The sequence below is a fragment of the Stigmatopora argus genome, chromosome 16, assembly GCF_051989625.1.
Source record: "Stigmatopora argus isolate UIUO_Sarg chromosome 16, RoL_Sarg_1.0, whole genome shotgun sequence".
Taxonomy (NCBI): Eukaryota; Metazoa; Chordata; class Actinopteri; order Syngnathiformes; family Syngnathidae; genus Stigmatopora; species Stigmatopora argus.
The window spans coordinates 10012151-10027931 of record NC_135402.1 but is presented as its reverse complement, the minus strand read 5'-3'; the positions used below and the strand labels follow the sequence as shown (position 1 = coordinate 10027931).

Here is a 15781-nt window from a genome sequence, read left to right as displayed (position 1 = left end):
GGTCGACCAAACGTCCGGTCGACCAAACGTCCGGTCGACCAAACGTCTTTCGACCAAACGTCCGGTCACGCAAACTAATGACTTGGAAGTGGACTAAATTCCACGGAAGTAGACATTAAGCCTACAAATTCTGCCCTGTTGCTGACGCACAAATATATAATATACTATAGTATACCAAAATGTCAATTTGTTAGAACATTTCTGTAACTTACGTTAACTTACGCAAGATCTGCACAACAGCAAATAATATACAAACAATGCAACTCAACATACATACACTAAATGTAACACAGATCCCAATAAATCATTTTCTTATAATTTTCTTTCATTTTTGTGTTTCCTCACTTCTTTCAAACAAAATTTCGACACTTTTACCAATTTTAAAGTGTTTAGTTGGTAGATGTGTGAGGACCACGGAATGAATTAGGGAATTTACATATAAAGTACACCTCTACTTATGAAATTTTCAAGTAACGAAAACAGTTCTGGAACCAATTAATTTTGTAAGTAGAGTACGACTATATGTGTTGTGTTGAATCATTTGTATTTGTTCTTGAATTTAAATAAATAAAATGTGTGCCTAGCTTGAAAATGTAAGTTATAGAAATTTGCACACAAATGTACACTTTGGCATAATATATTGTTTTAATATATTGTTTTATGTGGTCTATGTTTACTTCTGGGTCATCTGTTTACATTTGTGTTGTGTCTATTTGCATTCGTGTTGTGGCCATTTGCATTTGTGCTCTGGCTATTTGGATTCGTGCTTCACCCAATTTGAATTTGTGCTTTTCATGACGCGTTTAGATCTGGGTCTTTCAGGTGGTAAAGCAATTACCATAAAAACAAAGTTTAACATTAAAAAACACTGGAGAAAGGAGAGACAGCAATGAAGATTGGTAAAGATATGACCCATTTAGAGCACACGTGTCAAAGTGGCGGCCCGGGGGCCAAATCTGGCCCGCCGCATCATTTTGTGCGGCCCGAGAAAGTAAATCATGAGTGCTGACTTTCTGTTTTAGGATCAAATTCAAATGAAGAGTATAGATGTATATAAATTTTCCTCATGTTCCCCTTTTTTAAATCAATAATTGTAATTTTTTAATCCATTGTTTCTGTGTTATTAGTTCAAAAATGATTTTGTAAAATCTAAAAATATATTAAAAAAGCTAAAATAAACATTGTTTTAGATCTATAAAACGGAATATTCAGGGCTTTTAATCCAGTTCTTTTAATCCATTTATACAAAAAAATCTAAATATTATATCTAAATTGGTCCGGCCCACATGAAACCGAGTTCACGGTCCACGAACCAACCCGAGTCTGACACCCCTGATTTAGAGTAATCTGTCGCGCAAAAAAATAGCCTGGCACTTTGCCAAAACCAGTTTTGTGTTTAATAATAATCCCTGAGTGAAAGACAAAAGTATGTCAACCTTAGGAGAAGTATAGACACGTAGCAGCACAAGCTAAGAGAGTTAGTATTTCTTAGATCTGGAAGAATGAGTGTCAGGGTCATACCCGATGCCCAGCGTGAGGAGATGTGAGACCAACAACGAGGGTACAAGGACGAGGAGCACATCCGGCGAGAAGATCCCTCTCTTTTTCATCACTTCCGTCTTCCGAATGCTGAGTGAACTCGACTGTTTAGGGTGCTGAAACACAAACTCTCTGCAAAAGAACACCTTCAAGTCAATAACAGAAGTGAGTCCAGTGAAAAGCAAGTACTGTATTTTCTGCACTATAAGGCACATCGCATTATAAGGCGCACCTTCAATAAAAGACATATTTTAAAACTTTTTCCATATATAAGGGGCACCGCAATATAAGGCGCTACAGTAGAGGCTGGGGTTACGTTAATATGCATCCATTACACGGTGCTGCGTGAACGGGAATGTCAAATCAGCTTTCTGACAACTCCATTTACTCCCAACATGAATAAACAACTGTGTGATTACTTTCTCCGAGGAAAAGTAGTAGTATTTTCGTGACACAGCAATAGCATAATAACTCACGTTGAACAGCTGGGCGAATGCGGCATCTAACACGTCCACACTCCGTTTCATCAAAGTCGTCATTTATTGAGTCAGCAATTCCTGCCTGTTCGCAGTCTAGCTTTGAATACTCTGTTGACGTCAACATCTAGCAGCTTGAATTCTTTTGTAAATCCACCCTGAATGACGGCAAGAACTCAATTAGAGTGCTCGCCGTCATTCCGGGTGGATTGACAAAAGAACTGTATATCCCAGCATGCACCGCGGACTACTTCTTGGGAAATGGAGTCGGGGGCTGCTTACCATAGTTGTGTATCAATATTGATCCATATATAAGGCGCACCGGATTATAATGCGCCCGGTCAGCTTTTGAAAAAATTGAAGGCTTTTAGGTGCGCCTTATAGTGCGGAAATACGGTACAGATCAGACTGCGACCGAAAATAACAAAAAACTATGGTATAATTGATGCCAATTTAATTGAACGCGCTCCTGCAATTTTTTCTCTCTTATTCTGAGGGTTCTAACATGGACGATTCTGTATGTCATATGCTGCTTGTTTGAATTTTATTGCCTCCACTTTAACTGTATCCTGCTCCCAGTTTTCTCAACTTACTGCATTTCCACATGTTTTCCTGCACATACATTACCTTTATCTTCCTTTAATAATGATGTCAATCAACTCCTTAGCTTTATAATCCCTACATTTGCCATTTTCAGATCCCGAGGCTTTCCTCCCCTTCGCTGAGAATGCGCTGTCCTCCTTTTCAACCCATTTTTTTGCTGGATGCGCGCTCATATGTATTTGTTTTACACCGGATGCCCTTCCTGCCACAGCACATTTATTCAGGACACTTCCATTAAATAATAATAATAATAAAAACAAAAAACAAACACACAAAAAATATTACAAAGAAAGTGAATACGAATGAGACTCCAGCACCCTCCGCAACCCTTGATGATAAGAAAATGTAATGACATTTTAATGAAATACAACAACAAAAAATACAAAAGTGAAACTCATGAAAGGGAATAAAATCTGATTTAAATGAATGGATACACCTTGGTCGCATTTTCACAGGACAAAATAAAAACGCTTAGCAACTAATTAAATACCAAGATTTACTAAATATGAAACTACATAGAATTAGAGGTTGACGAAATAATAAATAACTCCCACATATAGATTTTTTTTCTTTTTTTTAACTGTTTGTCCTTACTTGGGCGGCATGTTTTCAGGCCTGCTGGACCAATCCCACACCCAATCAGTGTCTCTCCTGTCATTTTCCTCCTGTTTACATCACCACAAAAAGATCACATGAGAACATAATAGGTATATTAACACTGACTCTGTACTATTTTAATAGTATGAAAAAGCTATGTGACGAAACATTTTCCCGATACAAAATTTTGATCTGGGCAGACCGGTGCATGAGTGGTTAATGTGTCCGCCTCACAGTTCTGAGGTCATGGGTTCGAATCCATGTTCCAAAAACATGCATGGTAAGCTGATTGGACACTCTAAATTGCCCCTAGGTATGAGTGTGAAAGGTGTCCCTCGCCTCTGGCCAGAAGTCAGCTGGGATAGGCTCCAGCACCCCCACGGCTCTTGTGAGGATAAATTGGTTCAGTAAATGAATGAATGAATTAATTTGAATTCAATTTTAATTAAATTGTAGCATATTTGATGCAAAAACTCACAGTTCAAATGGATAGGACGTCTACTGTTTTCAATGGCAGAGAGTTATATTTAATTCCTCAAATAAAGCCATTTCGTTTTTGTAAAACTATCCTCGAAACTCTGGCATTATTCTTTTCCAATTGCAAATTACATTACATTACACATTTTGTTTTTGTTATACTGCAGTATTCTCCTGATGTCGTTAGTAAGCAATCAGATGAGAACTATTTCATAACAATAGATATATTAACATTATATATTAACCTCTGTGTACTGTTATAACGGTATGAAAGAGTTAAGTTATTATGAAAGCAAGTTTTTCGTTTTATCTGTATGTGTATTTAACCCAACTAATAGCAAAATATCCCTGAAAATCCAATAATTTAATACAAACAAATTAGGGGCAAATCCATCCATCCTCAACACTATGAATTAATGAGGAAAATGCTTAACACAGAGTTTTTAACAAAGATGAACAAGATGGGTACCGGTATGGTGATACAGTCACTGTCGTGATCACTAGAGGGTCTTGGGGAATTGGTCGAATGTGGAGTCCCAACCTGCGGTGGACTGTGGACATTATTATACTCCATTTAGAACTTGCATGTTATAGCCAACTGTACATCAAAAAAATATTCATTCAGTGGTTGAAAACTCCACCTGTCTCGGTTTCTTTCACACTCCAGTTGCGCCTCGAGAAGGATTCTCTCCAGCTCTCCCTGCAGAGCGGAGGAGATACTGTCCTCTGGCCCCATGAGACTTTCTCTGCGGCTCACCGCGGCGATCAACTCCTCCAGTTCCACCCAGGAGCCTTATGAAATAGGATACAGATGTTACACAGCGGTGTTAGATAACAAAATACAAATACCGTATTTTCACGACTATAAGGCGCACCGCATTCTAAAGCGCACCCTCAATGAATGATACATTTAATTTTTTTTCCATATATAAAGCACACTGGATTATAAGGCGCCCTGTCTATTTTGGAGAAAATGTAAGACTTTTAAGTGCGCTTTATAGTCGTGAAAATACGGTACTTCATTTTTGTATTTAAGTAAATTTTTCAGTGACAGAAACGGTTTATGCTATGGGCAATGTGGGCTACCACCAAGAGCGCGGCAATCCTCCCCAATTTTTTTTCAATTAAATTGCCAGTTGTCTAGACTACCGTAATTACTCGAATATAACACGCAGGTTTTTGCAAAATAATTAATTCCAATAGTTGGGGGTGCGTGTTATAATCAAAAACTATTTTTTTTTTTATTTTATTTTTTATTTTTTTTATTTTTTATTTTTTTTTGTGTCTTGTTACATGGCCCTTAGCCTGGTGCTTTTTCTTGCCAAATAAATTGAATTGAAATTGAATTGAATAAAATAAATTACAAATTTTCGATCGAAAAAAGCATTGTCAAACTCACTTTGACGCACGGATTTTACGTCATCTCGTAGAGCCGACGCACGGATTTTACGTCATCTCGTGAAGCCGAGACCACCACTGCCCCCCTCTAGCCTCGTACCCGTCTCAGTTCACCCTCTCTCAGTTCAGTGTTATAATCAATAACTAAAATAAATTACAAATTTTCGATCGAAAAAAGCATTGTCAAACTCACTTTGACGCACGGATTTTACGTCATCTCGTAAAGCCAATCGGATGATGTGTTGTGGGAGGAAGAGGAAGTGGATGAAGGAAGCGTGGACGTTGATAGGATTCTCAACGAAGAGATGTATGAGAGGACAGACAAAGAGAGAGAGGAACTTTTCATTTGAAGGATTCTAATGAATAAATTTGTTTGAACAAAACAATCGTGAAACGAAGAAAAAAAGGTTAGATTTCTGATTTTCGTCAGCGGGAAATTTTAGGTGCGCACTATATTCGAGTACTGCGTTTTTCCAGATTTTTTTGGCCCAAAGTTATACCTGCGTGTTATTTTCGAGTGCGCGTTATATTCGAGTAATTACGGTATTTCCCCTTAGTTCCACGTCAAATTAATAGCGTAGATCACATGTGTCAAAGTGGCGGCCCGGGAGCCAAATCTGGCCCGCCGCATCATTTTGTGTGGCCCGGGAAAGTAAATCATGAGTACCGACTTTCTGTTTTAGGATCAAATTAAAATGAAAAGTATAGATGTATATTAGATTTCCTGATTTTCCCCCTTTTATATCAATAATTGTAATTTTTTTAATCATTTTTTTTCTGTGTTTTTAGTTCAAAAATCATTTTGTAAAATCTAAAAATATATATATAAAAAAGCTAAAATAAACATTGTTTTAGATCTACAAAAAAACTGAATATTCAGGGCTTTTAATCCATTTATTAAAAAAAATCTAAATATTATATCTAAAATGGTCCGGCCCACGTGAAATCAAGTTGACATTAAAGCGGCCCGCGAACCAACCCTTGTTTTAGAATGTGTTGTAGCCATAAATTGAAAGTTACCGTTTTTTCTCTTTTTCGGAATAAAACAAGAACGTTTCTTTTCGTGTTCTTGTGGGAGTGACTATGAGAGCCTTTGGTCACTAAACAGAGATGATTTTGAATGCCATTAATGAAAATCAGATGTACACAAGCGATGACTGAATGAAGACAAAAGATTCATTCGGGTTTACGCATGCACTTACACACACATGCAGTATATAGACACACAACACACAAATGCTCATGGTGGTGTTGGTGCACATACAGCTCAACAGTAAGCAGGCCTGACAGCTTGCTCGCTTATGTAAGATCTTATTTCTGTTTGCGATTAGCCATTCACCCTCTTATGCCCTGCCCATATCTGTTTCTGCACAGAATTCACAGCCAATCACAGCCTCCCTCCATTTACGTGATTGCGTGCGTGTGTGCACGCGTATGACATGACTGAACACAGTAGAGCATCGAGTGGAATGAAGCAAGGAATCTGTGCCATTGCCCTAGTTTGGCTTTTCTGTGATAGTGTGTTGGTCCCTACAGAAGAGATTTATGACATAACCACTTTGCTGATCTATCTGCAATTCTTGTGCTACAATGTTTGTTGTCGTGGGGCTTTAAATACCTTATGTAATTTACTGACTGAGCAACAACAGGTACATACTATACATATACGTATATATTTATACATATATGTATACATATATAAATATACATATACGTATACATATGTATATATAAACATACATATACGTATACATATATGTATATATAAATATACATATACGTATACATATATGTATATATAAATATACGTGTACATATATGTATATATAAATCTACCTCTACCTATGTATATATATGTATATATATACATATATATGCATATACTATATACACATATATATGCATATATATGCACATATATACGCATACATAAATATGCATATATATAGACATATACATATATACACATATATATATACATACATATACACACATACATATACACATACATATACACATACATATACACATATATATATATATATATATATATATATATATATATATATTTCAGCAACACGCTTATTTATATATTTATTTATGTATTTTTTAATAACTTATTTATTACCTATCTATTTATGTCTAAAATGTATTTTCCTGTATCTGCATTCTCACCCTCTAACTACTGTGACAATGACATTTCCCGAATATGGGATGAATAAAGTTATCCAATCCAATCCAATATATATATATACACACACACAAATTCCGACATTCCGACAGTCATTTAAATTCAAAGCTGAAAGCTGAAAACAGGCACATGATTTGACATGTAACATCCATCTATACATCTATCTATCTATATCCATCAGTGGTACCGAAAGTGTTAATATTGAGCCTATGTATGTGTGCCTATACATACATCTGTATGTAAATAAAAATGTATCTATGCATATGTGTGTGTGTATGTATGTATAGTAAATGCAAATGTGTATATATTTAGAGTATATATGTATGTATATACTACATGTTAATGAGTCAGATATTGGTAGTGGTATTTTAATGGGAAATTAGACAAGAATGCATGTATCTGCATATGTTAACAATAGCACGGCACGACTGGATGTTCAATTTTGGAGTATATACAATATGCATTAGCAAATGTCACAAGTGAGCATTTCAGGAAATGTTCTCAAATGCAACTTTTTTTAAACGTTGAAATTCAATTTCTGGATTGTGCAGGAAAAAGTTTTGTTCTGCTCTGCACTGCAGCAACCCCCCACTTTTCATACAATTAACACAATATATAAGTACCTCCTCCGTGAAGTTTTTCAACAGTATTGGTAAGAATAATTCCGCAACTCGCCTGCAAACAAACTATAAGTAGTGAGAAATTTTTCACACTTTATTGGTTTACTGAGATACAGGCAGGTGAGTTAGCGAATGTGTTTCCATGGTAACAGCAAGCTAAAAAATAACCACTGTGTTATTCGGTAGTAGGTCCCTAAATAGTACGTAAATATCCTGCAACTATACTTTCTACTCGCAAATTTTAAAAGTAAAGCGTATATTTGTAGTATTTAAAACTATTTTTAAAGTGTATAACGCACAGCTTTATTCTTAAAAAAATTAAAGTACTAATACAAACCCAATTAATAGCTTTCTTTTTAATTAAAAAGTAAATTTTACAAAAATGCTCATTTAGTCTTGAAAAAAATATTTTTTATTACACATGCACTCTTGTATTACTTTAACTTTAATTCATTATGTATCAACTTTGTATTTTGCCTTGAAACACAAAAAAGATTCCTTTTGGTTTGAATTATTCTTGAGTTCAAATCTCACATTATGACTTATTAAAAACAAATTCCAATTGGTTACTCATTATTTTCGAGTTCTTCAACCGATAAATTACATAATAATAATAATATATTTTTTTAAGAAAAGCATTTAAAAAAAAATCAACATCAATAATTTATACATGAACCCTCCGCCATTACATTATAATATAAATATTTAAAACACATACTAATATTGGATTACTTTTACAATATTGCATCGTTACTTTTTGAAAAAAATAATTTGAACTGGAACTTTCGATAATATGAAAAAAAATAACCCGAACTTTTTTGTTGCCTCTGTTTATTGTCTTTTATTTAAGAATAAGAGAAACAATCATAGAGTTTACAAAATTAAATAGGTAAAATAAAAAGAAAGGAAAAATATCTGAACTCACATTTACATACCGCTTATCCTCACAAGGGTCACGGGGGGTGCTCATTACGCGCAGCTTTAATAAAAAGTCATATTTATTCATTTCAATTATTAGCAGCAAATGCCAGTTGATTCGTCAAAATGATCATTTTCAATGCTAATATTAAAAAATAGGTCTCCTCGGCTACGATTGCCTGGCCACCAATCGTGTGCGGTCGATTGGTCGCCAGTCTTTTGGTCGCCGGTCTTTTGGTCGCCATCTTTTGGTCGCCGGTCTTTTGGTCGCCGGTGTTTTGGTCGCCGGTCTTTTGGTCGCCCGGACCGCGACAACGGGCGACCAAAAGACCAGCGACCAAAAGACCAGCGACCAAAAGACCGACGACCAATAGACCGACGACAAAACAAGGTAAAACAACACGGTCTACGCATCAATAAAAGCCAACAATGACCATGAGCAGTTTCACTGAGCAGACGTGTGACTGTATAAGAGTTTGTATGTACATGAGTTGTTCCCTTAGGAAGCTACGTCAGTCAGGGTCTTAACAAGTTCTCCTACAAAAAATAATAAAAGTCCGGGAAATTTGGAGCTTTTCTTTAGCCTAATAATTAATAGGGCATTAAGTATGACTAAATGGTAATTCGCAGTTTGTATTTAGGGAATTTGAGCAACGATTTAAATGGTAATTATCAATAACCTTCTGGGTGACCAAAAGACCGTGTACCCCACCAATTTAGGGTACCCGCCTGGTGCCTGTAGTACGCTGGGATAGGCTCCAGCACTCCCCACGACCCTTGTGAGGATAAGCGATTCAGAAAATGATTTTTTTTTAAAGGGTCTGCCCAGTGTAATCAAAAAGAGATGCTCACCGTAGAGGCTGTCCTCTGGTATCTGCTCACCAGACATGCTTTGGTCTTCCTGGAGGAGATGCTGAGTAACAAGTGATTCCCCTGGGGCAGGTGGCTTTGCGCCCGCCTGGTCCAGCCTAAAAATACCAAAATATAAAAAGGTCCCTTAAGGCTGTGCTAATCCATGCTGCACACTCCTCCTCCCCTCCCTTTCACTCCCCTCCCTCCCACCACGTGCCAGGCAGGACTGTGTAAACAAAAACATTTAACAGACCAGCATGCCTTAAGAAAAGAAAAAAAAAACAAATCTCAAGTGAGATGACACATGCAATTAAAATGTCTTTTGAATCTTTGATTGGGCAAAAGTTGTGCACCAGCAGTTTCACTGCTGATGAGTTATATAATTTATTTAGAGACAGATCAACATGAGAGTTAGTTAGATAAGCTTCATGTTTTATTTACATTTGGATGTCGAACAAGGGAAGGGTTTACGGGTTTATTTTTTGTTGTTGAGTCGGTTATAATAAAATAGCGGGAGGGTTACTATGCTGTTTTTGTTCAAATATCAGTTGCTTGCTCAATGGCCATCATGTGATACCGTTAACACTAAAGCAGCAGCCTGAAAGTCTTTCTCGTTCTTCTCCTGGTTCTCTTTAACAAATTTGCATCTGTTCCCTTGCTTCCCACAATTGGATCCTATCTCGGCTGCACCACCTGGTTGTTCAGTGTGCATCTCGGCGGAAAGAATGTTTTTTGTTTCGTTTTTAAATTTTAATTAAATTTGAAAAAAAAAACGGAATGGAATTTTTCAGTTCTGTTTATGTGTCTGGATATTTCTGAGGTCAAAAATGGCTGACCTTTGGTTGTGTTTATCATTGTTTTCTTTATTTTCAGAGAATTTTGTCATTTTCATTCATTCATTTTCTGTACCACTTATCCTTACAAGGGTCACAAATGTGCTTCATACCTAGATGCAATTTGTGTCTAATATCTAAAATGTCTTTTTCTGTGTCTGTATTCTCACCCTCTTGCTACTGTGACAGTGAAATTTCCTGAATACGGGATGAATAAAGTTATCTAATCTAATCAAATTTAGAGTGTTCAACTAGCCTATTATGCAATTTTTTGGGATGTGGGAGGAAACCAGAGTACCCTAAGAAAACCCACACAAACCCAGGGAGAACATGGATACTCCACACAGGAAGGTCCAGATCTGGGATCAAACCCTTGACCTTAATATACTATGTCGTTTTTTTTAAGATAAAAGCCTTACTATACCATGTCGTTTTTTGAGAAAAAAAGCCTTGCTATATATACGATGTCGTTTTTTTGACAAAAAAGTCTTACTATACTATGTCTCTTTTTTTTAAGCCTTAGGAGGCCGACACACTAACTATTCGGACGGACACTGGGCCGCTTAAACTTGTGATTTGTATTCTTAAATTCAGATGGCATGGAGGTAGAGTGGTTATCATGTCCAACTCACACTACTGACTTTGAGGGTTCAATTACAGGTGGGTTCCAACCTCCCTGTGTGGATTTTGCATGTTCTCCCCGTGTCTCCGAGTGTTCCTGTTCCCTCCCACATCCCAAAAACATGCGTGCTAAGCTAAATAAAACGTAGTTTGAGTTTGGGCGGATGGGGGCGATAAAGCGATCACGGGCTGATGAAAAACGGGATTGAATGTCTCGCTCTTGGAGCAGCTGCATTCCGTCCCAACTTGTTTTTTTCTCCAAGGGCCGCTTAAAAATTAACCCAAAGGATGCAAGGACTAACTTAAATTCCTTCTACTTTTATTTATTAAATAGACGATCGAAAACAGGTAAAAAAAAGGAAAAAGATCGGGTTTTAAATTGTATTAAGTATAAGGCCGACGCGCGAACCACTCACGGCACCGGGCCGCCATCGTTAGAATATACCTACCAATAATCATTCTCTAAGAATAATGTTTTTACTTTAATGTTTTTACAACTTTCCTTGTTCTGTTAGCCTGGCTTCTTTCTGCTACTTCTTTTTTGGAACCATTCAGCCATGCCTACGCTGTCATACACGTGACTAGCTGTTAGCAGAAGGAGCAACATCTCAATGCCGCTGGAAATTCGGAGCTGGACAAAAGTGCCGGGAGAAGAAGCAACGCTTCTGACCAACCATTCCATCATGGGATAAGATGGAAGAGCTGCTGGCGCTTACCAGGCCGGAAATGGAGTCGAGGGGTTCTACTCTGCTACTGTTGTCTTCAGCTCCAGACTACTGAGGAACTGTGCGGATAAGCTTGGAAGAGTGACTCTGCATATTCTCTACCTCGGTCACAATCTGCAGAAGTTCCCCATCTTGTGGAAGACTTCCTGAGTGTGGTTCCAGTTTTTGTCCAACTTTACAACGTCTTTTTGAGTCTGTATTCGTTTTTGCTACCGCAACCAAGATGGCGCCGTTCAAGTGGCAGCCAGTGGCGGTAGCTCCGTCCACTCTTGCTCGTTTTGTGTTTTTGCTGCTTTTCTGTCTTAATGATTTGATTTGGTGATTCTTAATGATCCCATTTACTTTGATTTGCTTTGTACTTTGTGCTTTTGCTTTGTTGTTCTGCGGCCTTTGTGACTGTACTGTCTAACTTTTAACTATGCCTTTTCTTGTATCTGCATTCTCACCCTATTGCTACTGTCACAATGAAATTTCCCGAATACGGGATGAATAAAGTTATCCAATCCAATCCAATACCAATTTTAATTACGTAATTTCTCCATGTAAATAATCTGCATCCGGAGAATATACCTACCAAATTTAATTCCCATCTCTCAATGAATAACGGAAAAGGAGCAATTTAATGTGTTTAATTACGCAATGTATTATTCTATACTAATAGAGACAACCAAATTAAAAATCGAGCTCCATGGATCGATGCGTACGCATTCCACGAACATATGTAGCTACCAAGTTTAATTTTGATCTGTCCACGACTAACAGACGAGACATTTTAATTCTGTGATTAATTCATGTAATTAATCAGACCTGACAAAAAACCTACATACCTACCAAATTTCATTTTGATCTATCCACGACTAGCCATTTTAATTCTACAACTAATTCATGTAATTAATCAGCCTTGATTTTTATATGCTGTGCATATTGAATAAACCTACCAAATTCCCCCCTCACATAAAAAGTGGACAGATTCTGTGTCCAAAGACTTTTAACTCAGGTCACTTGCATCTCAGTATCTCCATCCATAAATCTATGTTATCTCCAGTGTCTCCTTATCTTCACTAGGTTTTCTGGCACGTTCTTCTAGCTGTCTATGGGAAGTCGCTGAAGTTCACCCAGAACTGGTCACAGGGTCAAGTGGACAAACAACCGATTGACACGCTGGACAATTTGAAATGTTAAATAAATCTAACATGCCTGTTTCTTTTAGAGGCCCAGCGAATGAGTGGTTAGCATGTCAGCCTCACAACTCTGGGGTCCTGGGTTCAAATCCAGGTCAGTCCACTTGTGTGGAGTTTGCATGTTCTCTCCGGGCTCACGTGGGTTACCTCCGGGTACTCAAGTTTCCTCCCACATTCCAAAAACATGCACGGTAGGCTAATTGGACACTCTAAATTGCCCCTAGGTATGGGTGTGATGTGCATGGTTGTCCGTCTCCTTGTGCCCTGTGATTGGCTGGCTACCGATTCAGGGTGACCCCCGCCTCTGGCCCGGAGTCAGCCAGGATAAGCTCGAGCACCCCCCACGACCCTAATGAGGATAAAGCGTTTCAGAAAATGAATGAATGAAAGAATGCATTTTTTTTTCTTATCTCTTTGAATTTGGTATTCTTCCAACCCTTTCCTTCCCACCATGAAAACTAAATGCCCGGGCCTCGGTTCCCCACTTTACCTCTCCCCACTTTCTTGGTCTTTTTCCCACAACTGTATCTAATCTCCTTTTTCATTCGACTCCGCCAAGCATCTCCTTTTGAAAGGATCGAGAGTGGGCTTGCATGGCGACCACCGAGAGGAGGTCACGATGGTCGGAGCGAAGCAAAATGTGTGTGTGTGTTTTGGGGAGGAGGATGGGGGGGGGGCAATCCACAGCATCGTTGATGGAGGGGGGAGGGGAGGGTGACTGAGCACATGAGAGAACTGCCTGTTTGCTCACTCTTGTCGTCTTGCTCCCCCTCCTGCCCGTTCACTTCCACTCGCAGCTCTCCGACCGCTAGGCAGCCAGCTCCCAGGGATGCCCATCAAGGTCCCCACGTGAAGGGGAGACCAAGGCGGGGAGGGGCGGTGGGGGACAAAGAGCAAGAGAGAGACGGGAGCCATCCGGAGGAAGAAGGCGGCGGCGGGAATATAACGAGCAACGCCGGAGGGATGCGAGGACCGGAGGAGGAGAGAGACACGGTACGTGTGACTCAGTTCAGCATCGCCGTGGCGATGAGACCAGCTAGACTAAGTAGCCTCTTGTTTGGACCATTATCATCTACAGTTGTGCCTGTATCTTTTTTTTTCTCCAACATCTTTCTATTCAAAAGGCATCCCTGACATGCGTCAGGATTTTTTTTGGGGTCCCCGCAAGAACGGTCATGTGCTCATATCCCGGTTGCTTCGCTGTTTTGCGTTTGGTGATGTACGCACGGCGGGTTTGTGTGTGCATCGAGATAACCGCGGGTGGACATTATTGCAAATGTGGGTGTTATTTTCTTCAGTTGTGCATCTTTATGGGATGCTTTACGGATGAGCGAGGTGCTTCTATTGGTGCGAGCTTTGCAGATTCCAGGACAGTGCTTCCCTTGCATGTGTGTGTGTGTGTTCAGGAAGAGGGGGGTCCACAAAGTTTCACAAGGGGGAGGAAACATTGACTGAGGGAATCCCATTAGTATACAGTTGCTATAGGATAAGTGGGATCTGTGTGTATGTGCAGTGTACGAGGTAGTACAGAGCAATGTTGTTTCAATAAATCAATTTACTACTACAGATTGTACAAATATATATTTATATACAATTGCATTCAACTTTATTTTAATGCGGTATGGGCTACGAGCTTTTCAAGACCCCTGGAAACCATATTAACTGATTTCACGAGAAACTATCAAGGGAACTCTTTCAAATTTAAAAAAATAATAACCCATCTGATAAGAACATTTATTTAATGCCATGCATGTATGTCATGGACCTTAGACAAAAAGAGGACAAAATAACAACAATGAATTATAAGTATTTATAAATGAGTTACCTTTCAATCACTCTCGACAGTATAAATAAGACACTGACTAAATTTTAATAACGGTTTCCGAGCTTTAACAAGCTAATGTTTTAACTTTAAATATATATTTGTAATGGGATTATTTATTAGGTGTGCTGTGTATTTTATTCCTTACATTTTGCTATTTATTTGCATTCATTTTACATTGCTTCATATCTAATTTTAGACCCACAAAACATAAAACGCAGTTACTCTTATATCTGATTGTTCATTATTTAGTCTTTGAGTGGTCATGAATTAGAAAATTAATAAATAAATTTAAACATTTACTTTGCCATTTAATAATCAAATAATAATAATAATCGGACATAAATGAAACCATACCTAATTTAAGTTTTGTTATTTCCAGTCCCGCAGTGTTCAATTTAAAACATAACATTTGATAAATGTATCATTTAAATGAAATTGATACACTTACTGATCTGATCTTATTTAAAGACAGAAAAATACATGGTTATCATGTTCACCTCAGTGAAACAAAATGTTAAATAAATTTAAAAAATGTCGTTCATTCCTTCCGCGCAATGTCAATAGTAATACTCTTTGTCACACGCACCTGTGCACAAGCTTATTAGTGTGTATGTGCATGGATATAATCAATTTTACATAAAGGCTGCGCTCTTGAGCAGTGTCTTTTTGTGTGTGTTAAAACAGAAATCTAAAAAACATCAAACGTTGATGCTGACTTTGAATTTGCTTGGCAAAAAAACTGCCCCCCACTGTCACATTCCTCGTCACCATGTATTAGCCCGCTTACAACGGGATTTTCATATCAAACATTCCATTTTTGGTCCACGACAGAGACACGGCGCTCACAACCATGGAAAACTCGTAAGCGAGCTCGACTTCCTTGGGGGACACCAGAGCGATAAAAACTGTCATTCACTTCACGTTG

The 15781-nt window shown here is 38.1% G+C and overlaps 2 protein-coding genes across 6 annotated transcripts in view; one reads left to right on the top strand and one right to left on the bottom strand.

Moving 5' to 3' along the window:
- The window catches only part of LOC144090778 (BCL2/adenovirus E1B 19 kDa protein-interacting protein 3), a 35520-nt gene that overhangs the window by 2696 nt on the left and 17043 nt on the right, over positions 1 to 15781 (bottom strand). For all 3 annotated transcript variants that reach the window (XM_077622569.1, XM_077622570.1, XM_077622571.1), the window contains 5 exons: positions 9672 to 9787; positions 4334 to 4484; positions 4162 to 4243; positions 3213 to 3283; positions 1522 to 1671 (listed from right to left, as the gene is read on the bottom strand). In XM_077622569.1, coding sequence (XP_077478695.1) covers positions 1522 to 1671; positions 3213 to 3283; positions 4162 to 4243; positions 4334 to 4484; positions 9672 to 9708 — 491 coding nt within the window. In that variant the 5' untranslated portion in view covers positions 9709 to 9787. The remainder of the gene's footprint in view (positions 1 to 1521; positions 1672 to 3212; positions 3284 to 4161; positions 4244 to 4333; positions 4485 to 9671; positions 9788 to 15781) is intronic.
- Positions 13821 to 15781, top strand: part of LOC144090774 (uncharacterized) — a 38074-nt gene continuing 36113 nt past the window's right edge. For all 3 annotated transcript variants that reach the window (XM_077622559.1, XM_077622558.1, XM_077622556.1), the window contains exon 1: positions 13821 to 14024. The gene's annotated coding sequence lies outside the window, so the exon portion shown is untranslated. The remainder of the gene's footprint in view (positions 14025 to 15781) is intronic.